This window comes from Columba livia, chromosome 1 (genome assembly GCF_036013475.1).
Source record: "Columba livia isolate bColLiv1 breed racing homer chromosome 1, bColLiv1.pat.W.v2, whole genome shotgun sequence".
Lineage (NCBI taxonomy): Eukaryota > Metazoa > Chordata > Aves > Columbiformes > Columbidae > Columba > Columba livia.
Genome location: NC_088602.1, coordinates 18,834,822 through 18,850,179, shown reverse-complemented (window position 1 = coordinate 18,850,179; position 15,358 = coordinate 18,834,822). Strand labels below are relative to the sequence as shown.

Below are 15,358 nucleotides of genomic sequence, written 5' to 3'. Positions count from 1 at the left end.
CACAGCAAGGTTGGCATGGCACAAGTATTTCACAGACACTCCTCCTCCTCCGCACTGCTGGCTGATAAACCTAGTTCTAATCCCAATACTAGGTAGGCTGGCTTATCTCTGCCAGCTGCGCTCCTGGTATCTTCAATCTCTCTACAAGGACACTCAACATTACCAAATAAAACTACCATGAAACACGTAATTTTAAGTAATACTTGTGGACTTGGTCATGGTAGGGGACACATTTGAAAGAAATCATAGCTCTTTATCTCCTCGAAAAGTTACCTTTGTCATTTTGTTTTCCCATGGATTCCCCCCACAACTTGAGGGCACCGCCACTTCTTCTCACCTGTATGCTCTTTGAGCCTATTCAGAATGTACAGGGCCATAAGGAGCAGGCAGAGCAGTCTCTCCTGAGTTGGTGAGCATAAGCTACATCAGATTTCCCACTGGAGCAATAAACAAACACACAGCTCAGGCAAAAGAGGAAAAAAAAGACTGTCTTAAAATAAGCAGAGAGCTACCACAAGAACAGCGCGATACAGGCAGTGAAGGATGGGAAGACCTCTACCACCTCTAAGACTTCCGCGCTAGGCTGGCCCAAAGCAATTTATCCTTCATTTACTTTTGACTGAAATAAGGCTAGCTAGCAGCTGTGGCCTTAATTGTTTTCTTTTCCTCTCACCCATTGAAAGCAAAGCTGCTTCAAGAGATTTCTATCCCCAGAGGCAGTAGCCGTTTCTCTACCCAAGACAGGAGCAGAGGGCCCAGCCTGCAGCAGGTTTCAGAGCCCCCCCAGCTGTCCCACCAACGCCACAGCTCTTCCCAGCTGGGACAAGCCAGCGCCTCACGGAAACATGGAGCATCGGTTCCTTGTGACCAAGGAGATTTTCTGTGATCACTGGCCTAGCTCCTGGTCAGTCAGCAGGCCACTGTTTGGAAACAGCATACTACACACATTTTCCTTTTTAAAGTAGTCATTAAACTGTAATTTGCATGTTAGTGATACTGTAATGAATTAGCCATGGACTCATTTTGGCTAACAGCTGATGAATCATCACCAAATACACATTTTTTTCCTATAATTATCAAACGATTTTAGCTAAAAATTACATAGCTCAGATAAGAATACAGAAACCTGCCCTAAAATATTGTTGAAAATGTGCACGGATAGTTAGTTAAGCGATGCTTACAATAACAGATGTCTGTATTAGAGAAGACATCCACATATACAATAAAGAATAATTCTCATCATTTTAACTACGCACTGTTTGTCTGATTTATTACTATTCCAGGAAGCAGCATTTCCTTTAAAAATTAGTGCTGTATAACTTCTAGTAGCACTTCACAATTTCAGCTCTCAATTTCTAGAAAATCACTTATCCAAAAACTATGTCATAGTTATAGATACTTCCAATGCCATCACTCAGCAAGTGTGCAGGCACTAATGATTTTAAAGGAAATTGGAGCATTTTAAAATCTACAAATCCTATGGCTTCACAGAATATTGATTACGACCAGGCAGTTTTAATGCAGAGTATTTGGCTCACTCAACTTCATCTTTGAAACTGCTGCAATATATTAAATAAGGATATAAATCAGTGATTAAGCACAATTAAAACTGAGGGTATTACTGCAGACTTGAGTAACCTAGTAAAAGTATTTAACAAATGCTATTTTAGTGAATCATATGAAATCATACAGTACCCTGATACTGCTTGAGATGGACGAACGACACATCTTTGTCAGTCATTTTGGGTCTATCCCATCACGGGATAAAGCATGCCTCATTGCAGCTGAATTCATGCCAGATACTGAAACCTGAGCGCATAAGTCATGTTCCAGCCTTGCACCAAGCATCAATCCACCAGAATGATCTTCACTAATGAGCAGGTTCACAACTTACACAGTTAAGCACAAGTGTCAAAGTACTTCAGCACGTGTTAGCCACAGAAACACCGCAAAATCGCTTCCTCTCATCAGGACAGCAAACAACGCCATACCTGAGCAGGTTCAGCAAAGTGAGGACGACTCGTGAGGCTGCCTATGACGGCATAAGGATGTTTTTTTTAACCCATAGCTTCAGTAACTAAAATGAAAAGGCGGCCCTGCTGAGTTCAGGATGTGCTGCAGCGGCTGCTGCCCCAAGAGCAGCCCCAGCCCTTGCTCCAGAGCACCAGCAGCACCTTGTGGCCACCTGGAGAAGCCAATGACTTGGGAACACCTGCATCAGACCTGGGGAAGCCGCTCCTGCCTCAAAGGAGAAGGTTCTTTTCAAAGAGCTGTAACAAATGTTCAAAGCAAGTCCTCTACGCGTCTGTGTCTCTCTATGCCAGACTGGTATTTACAAAAGCAACACAGGCCCACAAGGTGGACTGTGGACATCAAAAATACCACAGTTCACAATGGTGCAAAAGCACTTTCAAATGCAAAACTTTTCACAGAAGATAAGACCAGCACGTCAGAATTATGTACTACACGGCTTATGATACAAAGAACTAAGATCTGTGATACGAGCAGATATTAAAACAGAATTCCTAATTTATACTTTCTATCCAGATTTAAAACATGAGTAAAAATATTCAGGATGACCATTTTATGCTGCACACATACCTTAAGATATGGAGCAGCCATTTATTTGAAACATAGATTATCAGTAACTCAGAGAGAATTTCAGTCCTACAGATTTTCCAGTTTTCCCAAACATCCTGGGGATTGACACAAATACCTGGAATGCTGCCTTAGAGATGCAAGAAACTCAAATATTTACGGCATCATTTTCACACACTACAGAAGTTTTTAGTAAGTTGCTAAAAAAAGTAACTGAAATAGAAATCATTAGAGAGAAATCTGAAGATGGACGTGCAGCAGACAGAGGGTGCTGAAACAGCTAACCTGAAAAAGCAGTGAAGGAAGATTAGAACAGTAAGTGATGTGTGGATCTGGAGTTTAACGTGGATTATGGGTTTTTACAAAGGAGTCTCTGAAAAGCCTCTGTTACACTGTTTAACCTAGCAAGTCAGTCATGAATGCTCTACTTAAAAATAAAGCCAGGAGAATGAACATCCCTGCAAATCTCCGGAGCAGAAGTTGTCCAAGAACACAAATAAATGGTTTTGCTCTGTCCTTTCTGATGCTTACAGAAGCACTCCTGAATGACAAGAGTTTTTACAAATTACATAGAACATAACTAGATAGCATAGACATTCTCAAAAACCAAGTTTTGGTTGTACTTAAGGTACTGAAATTGCACAGAAAGAAAATACGAGTTCTTTAGTGTTTCCCATCCACTCTGTGGAATGTATTCTTCATTGGCTGCTGTGCACAGAGGCCTGAGGTACCGTCAGCGGGTTTCATTTCCATTCATGGCCGATAAGAGATATTTTTCATAACACTGTATTCTTGAGGCACTTTGGCTAATATCCAAATGCAGGCCTACCTCACGTGTATGCAAATATTTTGTACTTCATATAAATCATGACTCGCTATAATTCAACTAGAAATGTACAATCACGCTGTTACTGAGCTGAGAACCGAAGGCACTTACATTCTGCAGGAAGGAGAATTTACGGTATATCATGCATCACAGTATTGACTTTCATTTAACTTGAAAATAAATAACTTGTATATTTTCTCTGCCAGAATGCTAGCTTTGCAACATGTCTCCAAGGAATAATGCTCTTTTTATAGCTACTAGGATACCTGGAGCAGCTTTCTTCTCTTCACACAACACAATGGTAGAGCAAAAGCAAAGAGGATTATCCATAAGGGAAACAACACCACTACCAGAGTCAGCCAGCTCATTCCATTGCTTCTTCCCTCCAACGAGTATTTTCTAACTCACCATCCCCCCGAAAAGCATCGTGGAGACAAAATCACACATTTAGTATAAATTAATATGAAAGCATAAGAATAAGAGCTGTTAAGAGGAATGAGAAGATGCTTCACACAGAAAAAGCAGTATATAAACACAGGACTGGCTAAAATCTCTCTCATGGAACAGAAGGAGAGACATCCCATTCAGAAGGAAAAGCTAATGTAAGAGAAGCAATAAAGGTGAATCACAACTCTGAAAATTAATTTTTATTTCTCTGGGTGGTAACAAGCTTTGTCCTCAACATCACAGATGAAAACTCCAGGGGACTATGTCCTCATTTTGGTGCACATGGATTTATGTTTACTTGATCCATTTTCCCTGCAAAGTCCACACTACAACTAGTTATTTCTCCCTGCTCCTTGGCACAGACTCCCCTGTCACCTCTAGTTAGGGAGATTTATCCTTGTCTGTTCTCTCCTGCTTTTATAAACATCTATTATACAGATCCAGGTAATAATATTTCAATTCAAAGTGTTCATGTGTCTGAGAAGTGTAAGAAATTGTCATTGTATGTAATATTATTGGATTACAAGGCAAGCCACCTAGCTGAGACAGAATCGTAACAAATAAAATAACTTCCCTCCACAAGTACAATATTCGAAGAGCAGACTCATCCAGAGTCCAGACTAACTCCAAGGAATGTGCAAGTATTACTTAAGGCAGCCCTCTGTAAGCTTATGCTTATTGCAGTGTTTCAAGCAGCCAGTAAGTACCCTACTTGAAAAGTTTTAGGTGACCATAAGTCAAGAGATGGGGAACAGAGAAGGAGTCACAGCAATCTTAAGAGCTCCATAGTTTAATTTTCTCTGTCCTAAAACAGAAAATTCAACAGCAGAAGACAAGTCTGACAGTCTGTGCTACGTCTGACAAGATGACTAAAATTAAAGTATAAACAAAACCAATAAAAATACTATAAGTTTAATCTTAGTTCTCAAATAATGTTTGAAGTTTAAGTACTATAGCCTTTGCACTTCCAAATGCAACAACCAATTCCATAAAATTAGCATTAAAAACAAAGTTTATAACCAGGGAATACTTATAGTCTTTGCAACATCAATACTGTTAATATTGTTAAATGCACTTTAAACTAATTACTTCCATAATGTTAACACAACAGCTAAATACTGCATATCTGGTAATGGCTTTATGCATACAGCTGACCTTCTTTTAATGCATAAGAACACTGTACTTCTAAATAAGTCCCATGAGTTATACCACCAGCTAAAAATCCTGACATATTTAAGTAAAATTCATAAGTAGGGCAGCTATTGACTACCTCTTAAAAACGAGCTCAGAAGCTCATAACAAAATTCTAATATCTGCCAAGGTCTTTCACCTTATCCAGGGCTGCTTCTTTCATACAGCAGTGCTGAGAGAAGAGATTTTTCTTTGGATCTGTTGTCACAAGACAGAGAATGTATGTGGCCAAGGGCCACACAAAGAAAGAGGAAAGAGTGGAATCAAGCTGCAAGTTGTATTATTAGAGGAACTAACATCGGATGTGTCTCCCTTCACACCACGACATCTCTTCCACTGTTAGGGTGGCTACCATGGGCATTCAACAAAAACTAAATGTTCAAAGGAAGCCACACAAATTCCCTTCTATCCCATCACCAACCTCTGCTCCTTTTGCCCAGCTCCTTTCCCTTGTTACAAATACAGATGAGCCCACCCCATCCACAATGAAGATCGGGGCACACCAACCACCCCCAGGATCCCTGGATCCAGCCTCACGCCGCCTCCTACTCCTTCTTCTGCTGGAGCGGCCCGGGGAGACACAAGGACAAGGAATCAACAGCGTCTCTAACAACATCTATTCAAAACAGAAGCTGAATGTAATGTTTCCATTTACAAAAACATCCTGAAGCTCAACAACCACAGTGGGACTGTTTCGCTGTCAACAATAAGCATTCAATAAGAATAGTGAAATTGTAAAATCAATTATAGACATTATAAGCATAAATTGAAACTGAATTCAAGCTTTGTGGGCATAAACATTATTATGTGATCATCTAATTGGGAGATAATGTTTCAACAGGACTCCTCTCTTCTTTAGCGCACAGAAGATACTTAAAACCCTACGAACTGATCTATGCAAGTAGATACTGTATGTTCATAGCCCTAGACTCTCTGCAGCATTTGATATTATTAATTAATGCACTGCCTCACCCTAGAAATGCAGCAATGGTCCCCCACACTGTACCCAGACTGGTTCCCGAGTCCTCCCGCAAAGGGCAACCCAGCAACAGCAACACCGCACACACACTGCTCGGTTCCGCAAACTCAGAGGAATCGGGTCTTCCTAACGCTTTAGAGACGAACTGATCTACCTGACTGAAGTAATCATCACCTCTAAACTTCTATCCAGAAAAGAAACAAAGTGGGAGAAAATACAAGACGTGATGCAAGTCATCAGTTTGTTCTGACAGCCATAAAATGTGGTGCTGAGGTATACACAAAATAAAAGATGCGCAATGCCTGAATCTCTCTATGTAATTTCTATTATGTGCATTTGTATACCAAAACATTAAAAGACCATACATGGTTAGTGATAGAAACTTTTACTCTGTTATCCTACTGAAAACAGAATCCTTGCATTTAAAGCATTCCTTAATCTATTAACAATTTTCACAGTACCATAAGGTAAAAAACACCACACTACCATATGCACCAATCAAAACTAGTTCCCACAGTCAGGCATAGTATCCTCTGCATCTCTGCTTTCTAAAAATTACATATTGCACTACCATAGGCATTTCTGTAGGAGATTATTTAAATTATATGTAAGTTCTTAATGATACAGATCTTGAAACTTTTGATTTTTTTGTTCTCAGATGCTTAGAAGAATAATTATTGCATTTTATGCCCCTGTGTACCAGAGGTTTCAGGTTATACATCTTCCACACTGGCATTTCAAGTACAAACCACTAACCCGCACTGCAGTTTATCAAAGCTGAATCACAGAAAATAATGTCTGATTTGCCTGAGCATAAACTAACCTATTGATGTTTAACACTGGAAAACTGCTAAGAGGTAACTCAATGAGGTTCCAAATTACTTTCTAAATAATTGGTATTTTTCATAACTTTTTTTGTTCATTCTTTTACATCGAAGTCTCTCTTTTTACCATTTCCTGAACAAAATTTCTCAACTCACTGTCTGACATACAAATGCAACATGAAATTATCTCTGTATTTCAGCACGGACAATTGTGGGAGCAATATGAAATTCTTCATTCTTTAAATAAAGCAGAAGTCTTTTTACTCCACTTTGTTTTTAAAACATCCATATATTTTCTACATGAAATTGAAATTTATTCATAAATATAAGCTACTGCCAGGCAGTGGCTGTGCCAGAGCAGGGCATCTCAGGCTGAGAATAACAGGAACAAAAAGGTAATGCCAGGAGCATCCTCCTCCCGTAGTTTTGGGACAGGAGAGCAACCCACAGCAGCCTCCTCGTAGTAGAGGAGAGAGCACGGGCGGTGACTGCAACTGCTCTTCTTCGAAGTGAGCTGATAAATCTAGTTTATAACACTTCACTAAATACTAAATAAAGATGCTGCTTATAAATGCAGCTAGTGGGCTGATTAGCATAAGTTCATGCCCTGTGCTGTTAAATAACAGCACAGAAAAAGAAAGATTTAAAATACCAGTTGGAAAAATAAATACTTCCCTTAACAAGAGGCTCCCTTTGCATGCATATAAGTTCAGAAAAACATCTTGCTGAAGCAGATGGCTAGTTCACTTGGATCTCTTTACTACAGAGAGGTAGTTGCTACATAGCAAAGCATACATAAAAAAATCACAACATGCACGTACCAAATCTGCTTTATAGAAATAATAATTAAAAAAAAAAAACACTTATTATAACATTGTATTTAAAGATTAAATGAAAGCAACATTTCTCAGAACACCAAGCACAGAGAAATCCTGAATTATAGAGCTGCTCGCCACGGAAATGAAAGATCTACATGAATACTTTTAATAAGCCTTTATAACCATGCTTTACAAGAATTGTATGCACTCCCTCTCTCTGATACTGGCTCAATTCCTAATTGTAAAGGTCCTGTTGAAAGTAAAAATCATGGTTTGAAGGTTTTATTATTGTAAAGATTGCTTGTTAAAATCTGTATCGGGAAGCAGCTCACCATCTTTTGCAATTTGGTTCCAGGTGCCATAAGCTGCAGAACAGCATCAAGATCATGACTGAAAATGGCAGCTACTTTAGAGGGGTACAAGCGAATTAGTAAGTGATAAAAACTAAAACTGTCAAAATCTCCCAGATACTCAAATCATGTTATTCATACATAAAAGCAACTACAATGACATTCATTATGCAAATAAAATTACTTTCTGCTCATAACATAAAATGATAAAAGCATATGTGACACCACTTATATTTTGGGAGCTTTTCTAACTTTCAATACATATGGACAGCACATCTGAGTTCAAACGAGTTCTCTGCTAAGAGCAGAATTTTCTCTTTTCTCCTCCTCCTTACTTGGAGTACACCCAAAATAAAATCATTAAGATTCATAAGCCTTACTATAAAGTGAACTTACCGGTCCTGGATTATCTTGAGCTTCCACACCAAAAACATTCCGTCGTTTCACTGTCAGCAAATCAAGATCTTTAGTATCATCATCATCCTCATCATCACCTTCAAAGAACTGCATGGAGTCTGTGTTGTGAACCCTGCTTGGTACAGGAACTTCTTTTTCCTCCTCCTCTTCCTCAGATACCTCTTCTGATTCACCCTCAGACTCACCACTCTCCTCAGCACCTTCACTGGAAGCAGAACATTCCTCAGTTTCTTTCCTTCTCTCTTTTTCTTTTCTTTTGTTAACAGACACCTTTCCATTGGCATCAGTTCCACATTCCTCCACTCCTTCCTTGTCTATTGAGGAGACGCTATTTTTATTTTGCTCTGTCTCCTTCAAGTGATCCATCCCATTAGCTGCTTCCTTCGCACTCAGCTGTTTCTGAACTCTTTGAAGAAATCTCACACGAGGTGCCATTGCCAGACCAAGTGATCTAAAGCAAAGGATTAAACAAATAAATTAATCTGAAAGGTAGATACACAAAAGTTGACCAAACTGGAAGCCCTCATCTATGGCTCAAGTGATTTGATTTTAATTACGGTAATTCAGATTGATACATTTGCCTAGTATATCTACAAAACAATATTTAGCCCACAGCTGGACAATCTAGCTTGAAAAATGCAAGTGAACACTGAGGGAGGAAGAGATGTGAAATAACTGAGAATTCTCAAGAACAGTTACAAATCCTTCCAGGAAAAAAAGCAAATAAATAACCTGAAAAGTTGTAGACATGCACAAATTATCTATGGTTCTCAGTAAAATAGGGTGGGAGAAACACCACTATAATTTGGTATTGAAGATACGCAGATGTCAGGTCAAAGACCAAGACAGCATTCATCTCTTGTCAGTGTCCTTCACCACCAGAAATGCACCCAGAACATTATCCATCTCGCCATGATGGAAAGATTAGAAGAACAAAGTACGGATAAATAACTAACTGCAGAAAAAGCTAATGGAGAGACATTTCTCTCTTAAAGGAAATCTCACCTGCCTGCACGCCTCTACGGCAAGGCTTTACTTCCAGTGCCAACAAGACTATTATCTTACCCAGTTATTCGTGACAATTCGGTTATACTAATACTCTATACACAAAGAGACAAAAATTAGCCCAAAAATACTGTATAGCAACAATACTGGAGAGCATTGAAGGAGAACAGATACTCTGTTCCAATGACTTCAGTAAACTTTGTAATTGCCCACTATTATTACACCTATCAAAACCGAATTCAAAAAAGCAATACTGAAGTCCCTTTCAGACTTCAGGAACTGTCTCACTAAGTGAATAAAAATTGTGGGGGGCACTGGTACTATGCAAGGAACACATAAAGATTATAGCTACATTTAAACATACACAATACAGAACTGACAGTGTCTGTAACGCACAGGGCTTGTAGGTGCACTCGGCAAAGGAGCGCACTATTTAACCAACTAAAATGGCTATATATGTATATATATGTGTATATATATATATATATATATATATATATATGTGCACAAACACATATAAAAGACCAGTCTCATTTGACTCAGACTACGCACAGTGACACACTCCCCTCAGTGCTGCTTGTTTCAAGTAGACAGCGTTATGTCTTCTCTTCATCATACAGCCCTCAATAAAGGAAACTTGAGTTATGTCAAAGGAGAAAACATCAAATCTGTACTCCCTGGTGGAAATGTCATTACAAACCGTCCATGAAGCATCCAAATGGTTCTGCAGAGCAGCAAGAGTGGACTGTAGGCCCTAGAGAGCCTTCAACTGTTAATAGCACCCTGCTCAAACAGCAAACAAACAAACACAACCAGAACTCGGGTTAAATGGGGCGCTTTTGGTACTGGCCACAGGTTAAAGCACTGAAAAGTGGTCTTGCACCCAAAAAGCAGCCCTCATCTTTAGGATGAAGAACAAGCTTTTCAATAAATAAAGCATTAATTTTGAAGGAAAGTTGATTTTGTTTAAGTATTTCTGCTAACCAAATACTGTTCTTTTTACAATCAATTAACATCAATAGTAAAGCAAATAGGATTTTATGAAAAAAAAAAAAAAAATCAACATTTTTATCCAGTGTATTTTGCACGTTTACTGACAGTGCAATGCTGAGGGGATAACACAACACATACAAGAATCAAAATTAGAGCAACCAGCAAACATAAACTTGTTTCAGGGTCTGACAGCTAGCACTAATTACCTTTGCAATGAGAACATGTGTTGAAGTTGGGCTTACTGACTAACTGAAACAAAAATAACCAAACAATGCAGAAAATGCTGGAGGAGATTCAAACCTGCAATGGGGCCTTAACACCAGGCAGGGTAAAACACATCTAAAGAGATTGCCGCAACATCAGTGAACATGCGACCCCTTCGGCAAGGGGATTGGAGTAGCATGAAAAATCCTTTGCAAGATAAACATTTTTTGGCTTTTCCAGATTTTGCACCACTATTCTACATAAAGTATTGCTGTAAACTGTTGACAAAGTACTACAAGTAGTAGAACTGTGCAGCAACTACGCAATGTCTGTTCATTTCTCTTTCTCATGCAGACAGACAGATACATGGGGTTGCAAACTTCAGTATTGTCACAGCTTCTCTTCTGTGTCTCCAGAGCTAGTGTCAAAGATCATCGCTACAGAGAAAAGGCTGACATGGTGAAGAAACGCTCTCTATAGGAGAAGTCAAAAAAACCAAGTCAAAAACAGTAGCCCATGATGTGGAGACTTCAGCACAGCTTTTCTCATTCAAATATGAAATCCCACCTGTCAGATTGCTGTTCTGCACTGATGTCTTCCTTAATAATTGCATGAAATTAATTATCAGTTAGTGTTGGCCAATTTTTCTACACTGCTTATCAACCCTACCAAAAAAGATCAGTGGTATCAGAACCCAAACGAGATCTGAACCGAAAGAATACAGCCCTTAGACTTGGGGGAGAGAGAAGGTGTTAAGGTCAAATTTGATAAGAAAGTAAGAGTGGGTAATTTTAAACAAAGTTGTGCACAAACAATCCCCAAACACTTTTAATTACATAATTTCTCAAAGAAATATCAGCATTTTGGCTCATTATTGCCTCTTTTCTTTAGCATATTTCAGAGAACAATTTCTACCACCATTAAGTTTCTTCACGCTGTAAGATTTGACAGTTTCTTTAGAATTTATTTCTTGATCATTTGCCAAATCTAGAGTTCAGTCAAATTAAAAAACCCAAAAATATAGACCAGCTTTTCTTTCCATCAACTAGAAAGGGTAATGTTAGTTTTCATTAATGCATTAGATGTGACTCAGACCGCAATCCTACTCCGACCGAAGTTACATCTATTCTTTGATTTTCGTGCTAGCATTCACACATGCTTATGGAATAAGAAATGTGCAACATTTTATCACAAATACGAAAAGCAGGTAAGTTATTTAGAGAGATTTCATAAATTCTAACACAGAAGACTAAAAATATGCTAACACCCCAATGCAGTCCGCAGACTATGGTGGCCTTAAAACAGCAACACAAATTCAGCTGACAAACCAAAATACAGTCCTGTTTCATATTTTGGTGTGGACAACAATGACTTGTTGGGAGTAAGATCTTATAGAAAGGCATTTTAAATCAGCTTCTAAAAGCAATACTGAAGCCAATGGATTATTTTGCTACTATAAATGAAAGTACAGCAGATAGTTCTATTCATCAATAGAAACTTAGGTGGCCAAACATCATAATTCCCTAACATCGATCAGGGAATACGTAGAAGGAACTGAACAAAATACCTACGATGCTCAGATACCTCCTTCAATTCAAAACAGGTTGACAATGATTTTCAGGAAATAAACTAAAAGAGTAAAACTCCAAAGAAAGAACATTGTATGGCTTTAAGAGAAATACCAGTTTTGTTCACTATTGAATAAGGAAAAATCAAACCTTATTAAACATTTCAGAAAAATTAATTCACATGAATGGTGTAACAAACTGAGGTTTATTAGTTATGTTATACAAAGATCTTGAGTATGTCTACACTAATGTGGTAACTCCACTACGCATCTATTTGGGTTGGGTTATGTTCAAACTGGAACACAAGAGGTTCCACTTAAATTTGAGAAGAAACTTCTTCTCAGTGAGGGTGACAGACACTGGAACAGGCTGCCCAGGGGGGTTGTGGAGTCTCCTTCTCTGGAGACATTCAAAACCCACCTGGACACCTTCCTGTGTAACCTCATCTGGGTGTTCCTGCTCCGGCATGGGGACTGGACTCAATGATCTTTCAAGGTTCCTTCCAATCCCTGACATTTGTGATTCTGTGATTCAGCATCTTAATTCTTTAAAAAGACAGAATCTTACATACTCAGAGCAAAATCTGTCCTTGCACAAAACATACTAAACGGGAAATTTAAGACCAGTACAATCTTTTAACTTTCAAGAGCTCCTTATCCACACCTAGAAGATTTTCAGTCTCTTTTGAAATATGAGCTAGTTGTAAAGAATTTGACGTCACTTGTATAAAATTAGTGTGCAGCAGTTTTGCAGAAGTCAGTGCTTCGTTCTAATATTAAGTTACTATATTTACTAAATATAAGACCTATTCTGTTAATGAACTTCTTCAGAACCACAGAATCACAGAATCGACTGGGTAGGAAAAGACCTCAGAGATCATCGAGTCCAACCCTTGGTCCAACTCTAGTCCGTTTACTAGATCATGGCACTAAGTGCCATGTCCAATCTCAGTTTAAAAACCTCCAGGGATGGCGAGTCCACTACCTCCCTGGGCAGGCCATTCCAATGCCTGATCACTCTCTCTGTAAAGAATTTCTTTCTAACATCCAGCCTAAATTTCCCCTGGCAGAGTTTAAGCCCATGCCCCCTTGTCCTATTGCTAACTGCCTGGGAGAAGAGACCAATCCCCACCTGGCTATAACTTCCCTTCAGGTAGTTATAGAGAGTGATGAGGTCACCTCTAAGAATGATCTGAACACACTGAAACACAGCACAGTGATTTCTTCTACTGTAGAACAGGTTCAGACAAAGATTTAAAGTAGCCCAAAAAAGGTTAAATACTCCCAGAAGCTATTTCAAGAGAAGAAAAGTATATTACTTGCCTTCTACATTTAACATTTAAAATGTTTTCAGAAGACAAGATGAGCAACCACTTGAAAATAGAAGAAATCAAATCAACTGAAGTGACACAAATCTGAATTAACAGGCTTTCCAGATGGTCTGAATTAATAACCAAAACGAACAGAGAAATTGCTTTTGCCATGCTATTTATTTGACTAGCCAGCTTTAGTCCTCTACATGAAGGAGCTCAAATGCATGGTACTCTACTAATAATAAGGAGGGCCAAGCTAATCAAGAATTCATGTGTCAGGAACAAAGAGAAGGGCAAGAAAGAGGATGTCATGGTTGGAAACCAGTCACTTCAAAGACTGAGATGTAGCCTTATTGATGAAAGCACAAGAAGCCTCCACATTGCAGTTGCAGGGCCTGGTGCTCTTGGTACCTGAGCCACCCTGACACCTGCTTGCAGGCCAACACAGCAGAGCACAAGCAACAGAGGTTTCTAGAGTGCATTACAGACTATATCTCCAAGCTAACTCAATTAGCCAACACAGAGGCACTCTACTTGAACTGATACTCATGTGTAAGCAGGTATATTTACTTCTAAGGTGAGTGAAGGTCAACAGTGGGCTTGGCTGCACTATGGGAACAGGTAGTTCAAGATCCTAGAAGAAACCAGGATGAATGACCCTGGACTTTGAAAGAGGAGACTGCAGCTTGTTCAGAGACCTTCACTGCAGATCAGAAAGCTCCAAAGCTTACAGAGGTACTCACGGAAAGCTCAGAAAGGGATGGCTGGATCTCACAGGTGGTTGAGGGGGAGTTGCATGAGAAATGCCCAAATCCTACAGATCATTGGAAGGAATACTGAGGTCCACATGAGCTACACTGTATGAGGCCAAGAATAACTAGGTAACAGCATGAGAATAACACAGAATCACAGAATGTTCGAGATTGAAAGGGACCTCGAAAGATCATCTAGTCTAATGCCCCTGCTGGAGCAGAAACACCTAGATAAGGTTACACAGGAGAAACACAAAGCCAGGTTACAGGTGTATGAAGACGAGATATAACTGAGGAAAAAGTCATAAGGGGCAGGCTTTTTAGTTGGAAGGAGACAGGGGTCTAGAAAAGGAAGTACAAGGGCAGTGAGAAGGGCCAAGAACCAGCAGAGGGATAACGAGATGTGCAAAGCCTGTGATGGGCTCTGTCTGGGCAACAAGACAGGCAGCCCTGCACTCGCTCACGGCAGCTGGAGCAAGACAATGAACCAAACACTCTGCCCTGACCACGCACTGAGGGTCTGGTCTATACCCACAGCCAGGGGGACTGGGGTGAGAGTGCGATGAGTGCCTTCCCTGGCCAGGGAGAGGACAGACAGATGTGAACAGATGGGTCATGTATCTTGGTATCACCCATTTCAGACCTGACAGCACTTGCAGCTACCTAAGGCTTTGTAACACTGATCCGTACGCAATACTTGCAAAATTAGCTGGGTACTAAGTTGTGTGTATCAGACATTTCCCAAATAACTTGGATTCAACCTGATTTATTTATTCTCTGTGCACCAATACAGGGACAAACAGAGAAAAATATGCTCCATTTCTCCTGGAAGACATGACAAAAACCACAGAGGAAATTACCTTCCTTGGCAACCCCTTAGAGCTGTGTCTAAACTATCCCAGCCAGCACACTCGTCTGTTAAGATCTGCCCCTGGAGACTGACATATACATGTATATGTCAGCATTTAACAAAATAAAGTGCCTGAAAAACAAAATATTTTGAATCCCTGCCTCATCTTTACCTTGCCTTCTATCCAGGAGGCCAGAATACCTAATTATTCTTTTCCATCCTGT

General features: G+C 39.6%; 1 protein-coding gene across 2 annotated transcripts in view; it reads right to left on the bottom strand.

Annotated features, from left to right (window-relative positions):
* The window catches only part of DDX10 (DEAD-box helicase 10), a 176,754-nt gene that overhangs the window by 115,295 nt on the left and 46,101 nt on the right, over positions 1-15,358 (bottom strand). For both annotated transcript variants that reach the window (XM_065049019.1, XM_021286281.2), the window contains exon 13: positions 8,430-8,901. In XM_065049019.1, the coding sequence (XP_064905091.1) occupies positions 8,430-8,901 (472 nt within the window). The remainder of the gene's footprint in view (positions 1-8,429; positions 8,902-15,358) is intronic.